Source organism: Entelurus aequoreus, linkage group LG28 (genome assembly GCF_033978785.1).
Source record: "Entelurus aequoreus isolate RoL-2023_Sb linkage group LG28, RoL_Eaeq_v1.1, whole genome shotgun sequence".
NCBI classification, from domain to species: domain Eukaryota; kingdom Metazoa; phylum Chordata; class Actinopteri; order Syngnathiformes; family Syngnathidae; genus Entelurus; species Entelurus aequoreus.
The window spans coordinates 23,995,937-24,010,811 of record NC_084758.1 but is presented as its reverse complement, the minus strand read 5'-3'; the positions used below and the strand labels follow the sequence as shown (position 1 = coordinate 24,010,811).

At 41.4% G+C, this 14,875-nt stretch overlaps 1 protein-coding gene across 1 annotated transcript in view; it reads left to right on the top strand.

The window, feature by feature from the left end:
• Nucleotides 1-297: 297 nt before the first annotated feature.
• The window catches only part of LOC133645190 (ATP-binding cassette sub-family C member 5-like), an 18,826-nt gene continuing 4,248 nt past the window's right edge, over nucleotides 298-14,875 (top strand). The window contains exons 1-6 of the mRNA XM_062040053.1: nucleotides 298-427; nucleotides 9,688-9,880; nucleotides 9,956-10,115; nucleotides 10,179-10,257; nucleotides 10,335-10,448; nucleotides 14,670-14,834. Of these exons, the coding sequence (XP_061896037.1) occupies nucleotides 326-427; nucleotides 9,688-9,880; nucleotides 9,956-10,115; nucleotides 10,179-10,257; nucleotides 10,335-10,448; nucleotides 14,670-14,834 (813 nt within the window). The 5' untranslated portion in view covers nucleotides 298-325. The remainder of the gene's footprint in view (nucleotides 428-9,687; nucleotides 9,881-9,955; nucleotides 10,116-10,178; nucleotides 10,258-10,334; nucleotides 10,449-14,669; nucleotides 14,835-14,875) is intronic.

Sequence of the window (14,875 nt, the reverse complement as noted above, 5' to 3'; positions counted from 1 at the left end):
CTTATATGAACATCTCTGTTGGGTCTTGTGCTACTGGAGTTCATTGATTCTCATACACATAAAATACAGGTTGATGATTATTCACATCATTCTTCAAAATACTATTTTATCAGTTGTATTTATGTATGAGCGTTCACATTTCATGCTAATTTGAAATGACGATGTAGAAATGTTATATAAATGTCATAGAGAATAAAGGATTTTTATATACATTTTGGTGGTCCTTGATCAACTAATAATCATTTTATTTTGAAGCGCCGGGATCCTACCGGAAGTGCTTATGGTAGTGCTGAGCGTAGCGGAGGTCTGGCTGTGATGCCGCTGGATGATGGCTGCCTTTGGAATACTCAGCTACGAACACCGGCCACTAAAGCGGCCCCGGCTCGGGCCTCCGGATGTTTATCCGCAAGATCCCAAACAGAAAGAGGTGAGACGACCCTCCACGGTGTGCATCAAAAAGTCAGTTTTAAGGGAAAGTTGCCGAGCGAAGAGGCTACTCTCCGCTAGCTAGCAGCGGCTAGCCTGTTATGAGCTAGCCCCTAGCAGCAGCCGAGCAGGGCCTGGCAATAACAACAATGAACAACACCTTTTAGCGGACTTGTCACTCTAAATGCTGCAATAGTTGAATAGAGAAAAGGCTTTGCTATTCTAGCAACGAATGCGACACACTTTGGAGTGACGTTGTTGTTATGCCGGCAAAATGCGTTCGTCTGGGGAGGTGGGGGGATTTAAAAAAGTTCAGTTGGTTAAACATGCAAAGTGATCTCCTTTTTTAATTCACTTATTCACTATATTGCCAAAAGTATTTGGCCACCTGCCTTGACTCACATATGAACTTGAAGTGGCATCCCATTCCTAACCCATAGGGTTCTATATGATGTCGGTCCTACCTTTTGCAGCTATTACAGCTTCAACTCTTATGGGAAGGCTGTCCACAAGGTTGCGGAGTGTGTTTATAGGAATTTACCACTATTCTTCCAAAAGCGCATTGGTGAGGTCACACACCGATGTTGGCCTGGCTCTTAGTCTCCGTTCTTATTCATCCCAAAGATGTTCTATCGCAGGGGTCACCAACGCGGTGCCCGCGGGCACCAGGTAGCCCGTAAGGACCAGATGAGTAGCCCGCTGGCCTGTTCTAAAAATAGCTCAAATAGCAGCACTTACCAGTGAGCTGCCTCTATTTTTTAAATTGTATTTATTTACTAGCAAGCTGGTCTCGCTTTGCTCGACATTTTTAATTCTAAGAGAGACAAAACTCAAATAGAATTTGAAAATCCAAGAAAATATTTTAAAGACTTGGTCTTCACTAACTGACAAAGAAACAGATAACAGATTTGGTGTCCAGTTCAAAATGTGACATGATTTATTTAAAAATTTGAGAGTTGACTTTTGTATTTTACATGAGTTATTATTTGTACAAACATCGTGCAAAGTAATTCATGATTTGTTAAAAAATGTTAGTGGCTAGCTAGCTAAAATGGAATATTGTGATTTCACAAGACTGTCTTAGAAGTGATCATTTGAAAATGTTCAATTTGAAAAATGTGCACTTAGAGAAAATATAAAAATGAAGTGTTGCATATTGATATTTATCTGTTTCTATATATATTTATTGTGAGAAATCATTAAGATGATCAGTGTTTCCACAAAGATAAATATCCTTAATTATTAATAATAACATAGAGTTAAAGGTAAATTGAGCAAATTGGCTATTTCTGGCAAATTATTTAAGTGTGTATCAAACTGGTAGCCCTTCGCATTAATCAGTACCCAAGAAGTAGCTCTTGGTTTCAAAAAGGTTGGTGACCCCTGTTCTATCGGGTTCAGGTCAGGACTCTGTGCAGGCCAGTCAAGTTCATCCACACCAGACTCTGTCATCCATATCTTTATGGACCTTGCTTTGTGCACTGGTGCACAGTCATGTTGGAAGAGGAAGGGGCCCGCTCCAAACTGTTCCCACAAGGTTGGGAGCATGGAATTGTCCAAAATGTTTTGGTATCCTGGAGCATTTAAAGTTCCTTTCACTGGAACTAAGGAGCCAAGCCCAACTCCCGAAAAACAACCCCACACCATAATTCCTCCTCCACCAAATTTCACACTCGGCACAATGCGGTCCGAAATGTACCGTTCTCCTGGCAACCTCCAAACCCAGACTCGTCCATCAGATTGCCAGATCTAAAAAGGTGATTCATCACTCCAGAGAAGGCGTCTCGAATGCTCTAGAGCAGTGGTTCTTAACCGGGGTTCGATCGAACCCTAGGGGTTCGGCGGAGGTAAAGACACATCCGACTTATTGTATAAATAAAAACTTCTCCCTATCGGCGTATTATGGATACCCCCAAACAATGTTCCCTCTAATTTTGCATCTGATTTGCAGGTTGTTTGATTGATCAATTGAAACATTTACTAGTAGATTGCAAAGGAAGAGAATACATTATATGAAACAGTACAGTTTACACAGTACAGTACATATTCCGTACAATTGACCACTAAATGGTAACACCCGAATAATATTATTTAATCAATTCATGGTAATGTGTGTAAGGTGTGTAATTTGTTGTGAGTTCATGCACTGTGTTGGTTTTGTTCTTTGAACAAGGTGATGTTCATGCACAGTTCATTTTGTGCACCAGTAAAAAAAACATAACTTTTTCTTGAATTTGAAAAAAAATTTTTTTTTATTTTTCACTAAAGAAGAGTTCGGTGAATGCGCATATGAAACTGGTGGGGTTCGGTACCTCCAACAAGGTTAAGAACCACTGCTCTAGAGTCCAGTGGCGACATGCTTTACACCACTGCAACCGACGCTTTGCATCGGACTTGGTGATGTATGCCTTAGATGCAGCTGCTCGGCCATGGAAACCCATTCCATGAAGCTCTCGGCGTACTGTGCGTGGGCTAATTGGAAGGTCACATGAAGTTTGGAGTTCTGTAGCAACTGACTGTGCAGAAAGTCGGCGACCTCTTTGCAATATGCGCTTCAGCATCCGCTGAGCCCTCTCTGTCAGTTTACGTGGCCTACCACTCGGTGGCTGAGTTGCTGTTGTTCCCAAACTCTTCCATGTTCTTATAATAAAACCCACAGTTGACTTTGGACTATTTAGGAGCGAGGAAATTTCACGACTGGATTTGTTGCACAGGTGGCATCCTATAACGCTGGAAATCACTGAGAGCGGCCCATTCTTTCACAAATGTTTGTTGAAACAGTCACCAAGCCTAAGTGCTTGATTTTATACACCTGTGGCCGGGCCAAATGATTAGGACACCTGATTCTGATCATTTGGATGGGTGGCCAAATACTTTTGGCAATATAGTGTATATTTAGTATACATGCTAATGGAAACTGGATTGGATGCTGATCTATTCTCTGCAGTTTATTCTAAATGATAACTCTGTTGCTAAGTTTTGCGTGGCAGCAAGCTAAACAGAAACCATAGAGGGCTGAACAAAAGAAGTACAATATCATATTGCTTAGCTGCTAAGTTTTATAGAGGCTCTATTATGCAAAACGAACTTGTCTTACCTGTTGTGTATTTGGGATCTGCATAATTCTTGAAAATTTGAAGTCAAACCGTGGAGGCGTTGCGAAGATGTTTGTGAAACAATCCTGCCTTCCTTGAAGGGGTCATATTATAATTTATGTTCTATATTTATATGAGAATCAGCACCTCCAAGTCCGAGTCCATGGTTCTCGCCCGGAAAAGGGTGGAGTGCCATCTCCGGGTTGGGGAGGAGACTCTGCCCCAAGTAGAGGAGTTCAATTACCTCGGACTCTTGTTCACGAGTGAGGGAAGAGTGGATCGTGAGATCGACAGGCGGATCGGTGCGGCGTCTTCAGTAATGCGGACGCTGTATCGATCCGTTGTGGTGAAGAAGGAGCTGAGCCGGAAGGCAAAGCTCTCAATTTACCGGTCGATCTACGTTCCCATCCTCACCTATGGTCATCAATCATTGATTGATTGATTGATTGATTGATTGAGAGGAACCAGATGAGGTGGTTCGGGCATCTGGTCAGAATGCCACCCGAACGCCTCCGAGCGGTAGTAGGCCACGGGGAAGACCCAGGACACGTCGGGAAGACTATGTCTCCCGGCAGGCCTGGGAACACCTCGGGATCCACCTGGAGGAGCTGGACGAAGTGGCTGGGGAGAGGGAAGTCTGGACTTCCCTGCTTAGGCTGCTGCCCCCGCGACCTGACCTCGGATACACAGAAGAAGATGGAGGGATGGATGGATATTTAAAACACTTCCTTGTGGTTTACATAACATGTAATGGTTTGTTTGGTGAAATATTTGCATCGATTATGTTTTACATACCATCTTCAAGCTACTTTTTGGCCCTCCATTAAAATAAGTAGTTTTGAGAGGGGGTGTTTTTACAGTAGATGCGAATGAACCCCTCCTCACCACACCCCTTCACGCTGAGTAAACCTTAGTCCCCGAACCGGCAGCCATGTTTTGTAGTTTTTTAGCTTTTATTTTGCACTTTCGGACCTTACGGACATTGGTGACCATCACCAGCCATCTGTTTTAAGTGACTTTCACCACAACAAAACCATGGATGGCCATGGATGAAGTGCTGGCTGTCCAAAGTCGGGACCCGGGGTGGACCGCTCGCCTGTGTATCGGTTGGGGACATCTCTGCGCTGCTGACCCGTCTCCGCTCGGGATGGTCTCCTGCTGGCCCCACTATGGACTGGACTCTCACTATTATTAGGGGACGGCGTGGCGAAGTTGATAGAGTGGCTGTGCCAGCAATCGGAGGGTTGCTGGTTACTGGGGTTCAATTCCCACCTTCTACCTTCCTAGTCACGTCCGTTGTGTCCTTGGGCAAGACACTTCACCCTTTGCCTCTGATGACTGCTGGTTAGCGCCTTGCATGGCAGCTCCCGCCATCAGTGTGTGAATGTGTGTGTGAATGGGTAAATGTGGAAATAGTGTCAAAGCGCTTTGAGTACCTTGAAGGTAGAAAAGCGCTATACAAGTATAACCCATAACCCATATTATGTTAGATCCACTATGGACTGGACTTTCACAATATTATGTTAGACCCACTCGACATCCATTGCATCTGGTCTCCCCTAGAGGGGGCGGGGGGGTTACCCACATCTGCGGTCCTCTCCAACGTTTCTCATAGTCATTCTCATCGACGTCCCACTGGGTTGTGAGTTTTTCCTTGCCCTTATGTGGGCACTGAACCGCAGATGTCGTTGTGGCTTGTGCAGCCCTTTGAGACACTTGTGATTTAGGGCTATATAAATAAACATTGATTGATTGATTGATTGAAAACATCTCAGATGATATTGCGGTACCAGCGTGGCTCACCGTGGTTTGTCGTCGGCACGACGAGGAGACTATGCGGGCGGAGGAGGGAAAGGAAGGAAGCCCAGCTGCAAGTCTGGTACTGTACGCTCAGGTTAAACCTCTACAGAGTATGTATCTCTCCAATGCTAGATCCTGGACATATACATGTGTATATGGACAATAACATGGTTTTCTATTCTTATCATGTTAATAAGTCCACTGCACTGCTGCTTCGACTCCTTGTAAACAATAAGCTAAGCTATGAGCTACATTGCTAACGTAATAATGGATTATGTTGTCTTACTAAATGGTCTATTGCCGGACACAGTAGGCACCGATCCATTTAAAAGTATTTTTTAGGAAAATCATTCTTTATTTTGCCGCGGGAAGGTGACGGTGTTGTCTTAGGCTCCTTCTACAATAAGCCGGCGAAGGTTATCCAGGGTAAATCCCACCTAACCTTATCCTTGTCCACACACACACAATGGTCGTTTAAGACCCTTCTTCCCCCCCCCCCCCCCCCCCGTCTGCCGGCGCAACGTAAACTAGTACGCATGCGCAGGAAAGGCGCACGTCATAGTCACCTCCAGTGTTGCTTTGTGTGCAAGTTCTTGAATTAAATTTAATTTATCTGAAAAATATCTAGTGTTGTGGTATTTCAATTAACTTTTTGATTGATTGATTGAAACTTTTATTAGTAGATTGCACAGTAAAGTACATATTCCGTACAATTGACCACTAAATGGTAACACCCGAATAAGTTTTTCAATTAGTTTAAGTCAGGGTCCAACTGGAATCCAGTGCGCTGCGGGGCCCTATTGTAGTGAATCATACCTGAGCCATCATAAATTAATCAAATCTTTAATGGACATGTGAAAATAAACGTGATAAAGAACATTTTACAACAATTAATCTAGGGATCTAGATTTCTGGTCAGGACACTCCTCACTCTTTTGCCTTCATCTTCATTGTCCATTCCTTTTTGGTGACTTTATATACTCTGGACCTAGACGTTGAGTCCGCGACATACATGGCGGACAGTAACTGATACAGTCTGCTTTGCCAGTCCAAATGCATTCAATGTTTTCCGTAGTCTTCACTAGTCGGCCAGGTAATACAAAGCACACGCTACCTTGTTTATCCAATCCACGCATTCTCGTTGTCTCTCCTTCGACAAATGGACAAAGTTTTTCGGTAAGTTGACCTGGACTTTCGAAAGTTCTCTTGCCATCTTAAAAGTGTTGTATCCGAAATAGCTGCAATCGTGAGTTTTCTTCTCTTAAGGTATTCATGTGTAATTTCCACAAGCGTCTGTACATGTAGAAGAAGGAGAAACACGGGCATGTCTGGATGACTCGCCGCCATCTTTCCAGTGGTTAGCTCCGGTTGTTATGAAGCTGGCTGTGGCGCATTCTTTCGACGTCACTTCCTGTGTGGGGCGCGGTCTTTCTGACTCCACTTCCTCTCCGAACTCAGTTTGTAAACAATCAATGAGTCCATACATAGCTAAGAACCGGAGATTCAAGAAATAGACGGTGCACTTACCCGTGTCCGAGGAGGGTGGCCTTAAACGCTGGTTTAGTGTGGCTGAAACGGGGCCTGCTTGAATTTTTGACCACTCCTCTTGACAAAATTGGTGCAGTTCAGCTAAATTTGTTGGTTTTCTGATATTGGACTTGTTTCTTCAGCTTTTAAGTCAGGACTTTGGGAAGGATATTGTACGACCTTAATTCTAGCCTGACTTAGCCATTCCTTTACCACTTTTGACGTGTGTTTGGGGTCATTGTCCTGTTGGTACACCCAACTGCGGCCAAGACCCAACCTCCGGGCTGATGATTTTAGGTTGTCCGGAAGAATTTGGAGGTACCGTATTTTCCGCACTATAAGGCACACCTAAAACCCTCCAATTTTGTCAAAAGCTGACAGTGCGCCTTATAATCCGGTGCGCCTTATATATGGACCAATATTGAGCCACAACAAACCTAAACTTCATTTTCATAAAGTTTAGGTCTCGCAACTACGGTAAACAGCCGCCAATTTCTTTTTCCCCGTAGAAGAAGAAGCGCTCCTATTAAGAGACACGCTTACGACGCAGATTTTAAACTCAAAGCGATCAGTCACGCAGTAGAACACGGATGACAGAAGGCGAACACACGTTCACCAAGACGGGGAGACAGCGCCGGACGACAAACGCCACTATCTGCCAGTGGATCGTAAATGCCTGGGCTGATATGTCAGTCTCGACTGTGGTCCGAGCTTTCAGGAAGGCAGGAATTGTCACTGAACTGCTAGACAACAGCAGCGACACTGACTCGATTAATGACGACTTCGACGAGACGGAGCCGGACATTTTGGATGCCGTATTCGCCCAATTGTTTAATTCGAACACTGAAGAAGAAGAATTCGAGCGATTCGTGGATGAGGAATAACTCCATAAAGTGAACTTTACATGTTTATTTTGTGTGTTGTGTTGGGTGACATTAACGTTTGAGCAACGTTGAGTTAGTGCAGAGCAATAACAATATATCAATATTTCGAGTGTTACTATATTGTGATTGCACTAACGTTTGATTTACCGTAACACGAGTAAATCAGCTGTTTATTAATTTTGGGAGTGAACAGAGTTGTGAGAACGCTGGTTTGTAATCTATTAATAAAGTTTGACTGACCTATATGACTGTTTTGTTGACATTCCCTTTAGCGCAGCTCCACCTAATAGATGCATAGGTGCGCCTTATAATCCGGTGCGCTTTATATATGAACAAAGTTTTGAAATATGCCATTCATTGAAGGTGCGCCTTATAATCCGGTGCGCTTTATAGTGCGGAAAATACGGTAATCCTCCTTTTTCATTGTCCCATTTACTCTCTGTAAAGCACCAGTTCCATTGGCAGCAAAACTGTCCCAGAACATAATACTACCACCACCATGCTTGACGGTAGGAATGGTGTTCCTGGAATTAAAGGCCTCACCTTTTCTCCTCCAACCATATTGCTGGGTATTGTGGGCAAACAGCTCAATTTTTGTTTCATCTGACATCACATGGACAAAGATAATACATTCTGGAGGAAAGTTCTGTGGTCAGATGAAGCAAAAATAAATTCATAGTAGAACCAAACTTCATGTATGATTTTTGTGACCAACAAGTATGTGCTCCAATCACTCTATCACAAAAAATAAAAGTTGTAGATATTATTGGAAACTCAAGACAGCCATGACATTATGTTCTTTACAAGTGTATGTAAACTTTTGACCACGACTGTATGTGTACATATAATATTCATATAATGGATATATAATTAATATTTAGTATAATCGGATGTATGTGAAAGTAAGCAAAGTAAGTGTGTAAAGTAAAGTAAGTGTGGCGATTGTTTTGCATTTTTCCCATCATTTCTTGTAATAGATTTAAATGGGTGTCATTTTAAATTTTGTATGGTGCATTGACATTTTTTTTTCATGTCCACAAAGTCCAGTGAGCAGGTTGTGTTATGTGTGACCATGTCTGTTGACAGTTTGTGTTGGTTGGATTAGGTTTTTTTTGCACCATGACTAGGGAAGGTTGTTTGCATTGGGTCATATATGTAAATGCTGTGTACCGTATTTTTCGGAGTATAAGTCGCTCCGGAGTATTAGTCGCACCGGACGAAAATGCATAATAAAAAAGAAAAAAACATATATAAGTCGCACTGGAGTATAAGTCGCATTTTTTGGGGAAATGTATTTGATAAAAGCCAACACCAAGAATAGACATTTGAAAGGCAATTTAAAATAAATAAAGAATAGTGAACAACAGGCTGAATAAGTGTACGTTATATGAGGCATAAATAACCAACTGAGAACGTGCCTGGTATGTTAATGTAACATATTATGGTAAGAGTCATTCAAGTAACTATAACATATAGAACATGATATACGTTTACCAAACAATCTGTCACTCCTAATCGCTAAATCCCATGAAATCTTATACGTCTAGTCTCTTACGTGAATGAGCTAAATAATATTATTTGATATTTTACGCTAATGTGTTAATAATTTCACACATAAGTCGCTCCTGAGTATGAAAAAAACTGCGACTTATAGTCCGAAAAATACGGTACTCATGCATTCAGCGCATAATTCAAGGTCATTGACCTGAATTACTCTTGATGTCCACTAGATGGTTTTTATTGTTATTTGGATCTAAATAAATGTTTTGAGCACCCCTAATACACACCTTTTTGTTAACACATGTTAAATAACATCTTGCCGGTCTCCTAACCAGGTTTTTCCTAATTTGTTATATTGTACTTTTTTTTGGATTAGGAGACCTTGTCCTCCATGTCCAGGAAAATGACACAGATGCTTACATTTATAACATCCACTTCTGCATTATTCGTCTCAGACGCTGGAAAGCGAAGCTCCGTGCAAAAGCAGCCCGTCAGATGCTCCCGCCCTCTCCTGGCCTCAGGAGGGAAAGATTACCTTCCAGAACGTGGACATGCGCTACCGTGACAATCTGCCTCTGGTGCTGAAGGGCCTGACCTTCACCGTGCAGCCCGAGGACACCATCGGCATCGTGGGCCGCACGGGATCAGGTGCTTCCCTCTCTTTGCGTTTAAATGCATCCATCTCACTCGCGCCTCATACTGAGACCTTTTTTTTCGATGCAGGGAAGTCCTCTCTGGGTCTGGCTCTGTTCAGACTGGTGGAACTGGCGAGAGGCTCCATCATCATTGACGGGGTTGATATCGCCCGGATCGGGTTGGACGACCTGCGCAGCAAGCTGGCCATCATCCCTCAAGAGCCGGTGCTCTTCATCGGCACTGTTAGGTGAGACCGCGTGGAATAATATTTATATGTGCTAGTTTTTTTGATGGACTGGTTTTACAACAGGACCAATTTAGACCCGTGGGATCAGTACTCGGACTCACAAATATGGGAGGCGCTGGAGAAGACTCATATTAAAGACATGGTAGGTCACGACAACTTCGTGCAATCATGGCAATAGAGACCGGGAGATTTCATTGTATGAATGTGAACCCTCATCAGGTCAGCCAACTGCCTCACTCCCTCTACTCCGAGGTGACGGAGAACGGGGAGAACTTCTCAGTGGGCGAACGGCAGCTCATCTGCGTGGCCAGAGCTCTACTGCGCAACAGCAAGGTGCTGATTGTAGTATTGTATTACACATTAGCCCATTGCTCAAGGAACCTTTTTGTATTAGAGTCAGGATTCTTTTTTTTTCAAGCTGCCCAGTACTGGTGTTGCTTAGTATGAGATAACAATGCCCCCTAGTGGAAGGCATTATAACTGCAGCTGTTGGACTCAAGCAGCAAACTTTAAAGGCCTACTTGAAATGAGATTTTCTTTTTTAAACGGGGATAGCAGATCCATTCTATGTGTCATACTTGATCATTTCGCGATATTGCCATATTTTTGCTGAAAGGATTTAGTAGAGAACATCGACGATAAAGTTCGCAACTTTTGGTCGCTGATAAAAAAAAAAAGCCTTGCCTGTACCGGAAGTAGCGTGACGTCACAGGTTGAAAGGCTCCTCACATTTCCCCATTGTTTACACCAGCAGCGAGAGCGGTTCGGACCGAGAAAGCGACGATTACCCCATTAATTTGAGCCAGGATGAAAGATTTGTGGATGAGGAAAGTGAGAGTGAAGGATTAGAGGGCAGTGGAAGCGATTCAGATAGGGAAGATGCTGTGAGAGGCGGGTGGGACCTGATATTCAGCTGGGAATGACTAAAACAGTAAATAAACACAAGACATATATATACTCTATTAGCCACAACACAACCAGGCTTATATTTAATATGCCACAAATTAATCCCGCATAACAAACACCTCCCCCCTCCCGTCCATATAACCCGTCAATACAACTCAAACACCCGCACAACACACTCAATCCCACAGCCCAAAGTACCGTTCACCTCCGCAAAGTTCATACAGCACATATATTTCCCCAAAGTTACGTACGTGACATGCACATAGCGGCACGCACGGACGGGCAAGCGATCAAATGTTTGGAAGCCAAAGCTGCGCGTCTGCTATCCAACTCAAAGTCCTCCTGGTTGTGTTGCTGCAGCCAGCCGCTAATACACCGCTTCCCACCTACAGCTTTCTTCTTTGCTGTCTTCATTGTCCATTAAACAAATTGCAAAAGATTCACCAACACAGATGTCCAGAATACTGTGGAATTTTGCGATGAAAACGGAGCTGTTTGTATTGGGACACAATGGTGTCCCAATACTTCTGCTCAATCCGTGACGTTACGCGCAAACGTCATCATATCGAGACGTTTTCAGCCGGATATTTTCCGGGAAATTTAAAATTGCACTTTATAAGTTAACCCAGCCGCATTGGCATGTGTTGCAATGTTAAGATTTCATCATTGATATATAAACTATCAGACTGCGGTCGGTAGTAGTGGGTTTCAGTAGGCCTTTAACCTCCTGAGAGCCAAAAGTTGCACTTATCTTTTGCGTTAAATAATTGTGTGAATGCTCCAAAGCATTCACACTTATGGTTTTCTACACCAAAATTCATACATTTATTCAACTTCATCTTCTTCAGATTTTGGCATGCTCTACCTTCCACATTTTTCACCCGATTCAAACCGTTCCAACTTCAAACTGTTCAGCCTATTCGGAAATCACGGGCTTTCCCTTGACAAATTCAAAAAAATTCACAGATTTCCCAGAATTCCATGTTTTCCATGACATTTTTCCCATTCAAAATGAATTGGCCATTTTTCAAACTGCCACCATTTGCACATTTTTCAAACGATTCAAACCATTCCAGCTTCAACTCATTCCACCATTCTGGAAATTCAAACTATCCAAGTTCCAAAAAATTCCAGGATTTTCCAGATTTCCTGGTTTTCCTAAGCTCTATTTCCACCCTTTTTTCTGGCGACTACTTAATTACGGACAAAAAAATATTGCATTAATCATGAACACACTTAGATTAATCATGCAATTTATTTTCCTCTGTTAAAGCTCTTTTACCTAAACCGCTATACCAGGGGTCCCCAAACTTTTTGACTCGGGGGCCGCAGTGGGTTAAAAAAATTTGGCCGGGGGCCGGGCTGTGTGTATATATATATATATATATATATATATATATATATATATATATATATATATATATATATATATATATATATATATATAATATATAATTTTTTTTTTTTTTTTTTTTTTTTTTTTTTTTTCCGAGCGCGATGATGTCACGTTATCGATGGGAAATTGCATTTTTAGACAATATGATTTACCTGAGCGGCTAGGAGACACCGAGAGTAACAAGCGGTAGAAAATGGAGTACAAAGGACAGATGAAAAAATTTAAAAAAAAATTAAAATAAATAAAGGGACTTCCTGTGGGCCGGATTTTGGACGCTGACGTGCCGGATCCGGCCTGCGTGGCCGTAGTTTGGGGACCCCTGCGCTATACGGTCAGTTATTAGTTCAATGCACACGTCGGTACAAAAATGAATGAGAAGACTCCGACTGGAAAATACAACCTGAAAGAACTTTAGGTTTTGTGCAAATAAATGACATGCTTTCAAGTAAAACGTTTCAAACCGATCCTGGATGACATTCTCGCAATAAAATTGCATTTGTGTACAAATATTGGGGTCTTCTTTTAATGATTCAAGTAAGTAATCACCTGTGATTAATCATGATTCATCCAAATTCCAAAATGTGATTAATCATGATTAGAGATGTCCGATAATATCGGCCGATAAATGCTTTAAAATGTAATATCGGAAAATATCGGTATCGTTTTTTTTATTATCGGTATCGTTTTTTGTTTTTTTTCATTAAATCAACATAAAAAACACAAGATACACTTACAATTAGTGCACCAACCCAAAAAACCTCCCTCCCCCATTTACACTCATTCACACAAAAGGGTTGTTTCTTTCTGTTATTAATATTCTGTTTCCTACATTATATATCAATATATATCAATACAGTCTGCAAGGGATACAGTCCGTAAGCACACATGATTGTGCGTGCTGCTGGTCCACTAATAGTACTAACCTTTAACAGTTAATTTTACTCATTTTCATTAATTACTAGTTTCTATGTAACTGTTTTTATATTGTTTTACTTTCTTTTTTTATTCAAGAAAATGTTTCTAATTTATTTATCTTATTTTATTTTATTAATTTTTTTTAAAAAAGGACCTTATCTTCACCATACCTGGTTGTCCAAATTAGGCATAATAATGTGTTAATTACACGACTGTATATATTACTAGTTTCTATGTAACTGTTTTTATATGGTTTTACTTTCTTTTTTTATTCAAGAAAATGTTTCTAATTTATTTATCTTATTTTATTTATGTTTTATTTTTTTAAAAAGGACCTTATCTTCACCATACCTGGTTGTCCAAATTAGGCATAATAATGTGTTAATTACACGACTGTATATATCGGTATCGGTTGATATCGGTTGATATCGGTATCGGTAATTAAAGAGTTGGACAATATCGGAATATCGGATATCGACAAAAAGCCATTATCAAACATCCCTAATCATGATTCATCCAAATTCCAAAATGTATTTAATCTGATTTAATAATTTGACAGCCCTACATTATAATAATGTATTGAATTTAAATGAAAATACCTCAGATTGAGGGCTTTTTTCAGCACTTTTTAGGCGAGATTAAAAAAGAGATTAATTACAGATCCGAATTAATTAAATGCTTTTTTTAAAAATTGTTTGAACGCACTAAAAAAAAAAAAAAGTAGTATTAGGTCCTCATGTCCACCGCAAAATAAGTAGTTTTCAGTATCAATTACCGTATTTTTCGGAGTATAAATCGCACCGGAGTATAAGTCGCACCGGCCGAAAATGCATAATAAAGAAGGAAAAAACATATATAAGTCGCATTTTTTTGGGGAATTTATTTGATAAAACCCAACACCAAGAATAGACATTTGAAAGGCAATTTAAAATAAATAAAGAATAGTGAACAACAGGCTGAATAAGTGTACGTTATATGAGGCATAAATAACCAACTGAGAACGTGCCTGGTATGTTAACGTAACATATTATGGTAAGAGTCATTCAAATAACTATAACATATAGAACATGCTATACGTTTACCAAACAATCTGTCACTCCTAATCGCTAAATCCCATGAAATTTTATAGGAGCTAATATTTAGGAGCTAAATAATATTATTTGATATTTTACGCTAATGTGTTAATAATTTCACACATAAGTCGCTCCTGAGTATAAGTCGCACCCCCGGCCAAACTATGAAAAAAACTGCGACTTATAGTCCGAAAAATATAGTACTGAATATTGCCAAAACCTCCTCAAATGACCCATTCTTGTCCATTGGCTGCATCCTCCCAGATCCTGGTGCTGGACGAGGCGACGGCGGCCATCGACACCGAGACCGACGGCCTCATCCAAGAGACCATTCGCTGTGAATTTGGCAGCTGCACGCGCCTCATCATCGCCCACCGCCTCAACACGGTGATGAACTGCAGCAAGGTCATGGTCATGGACAACGGCCAGGTGCGGCACAATACAGCCTGTCTGAATGTTGTTGCGTTGCC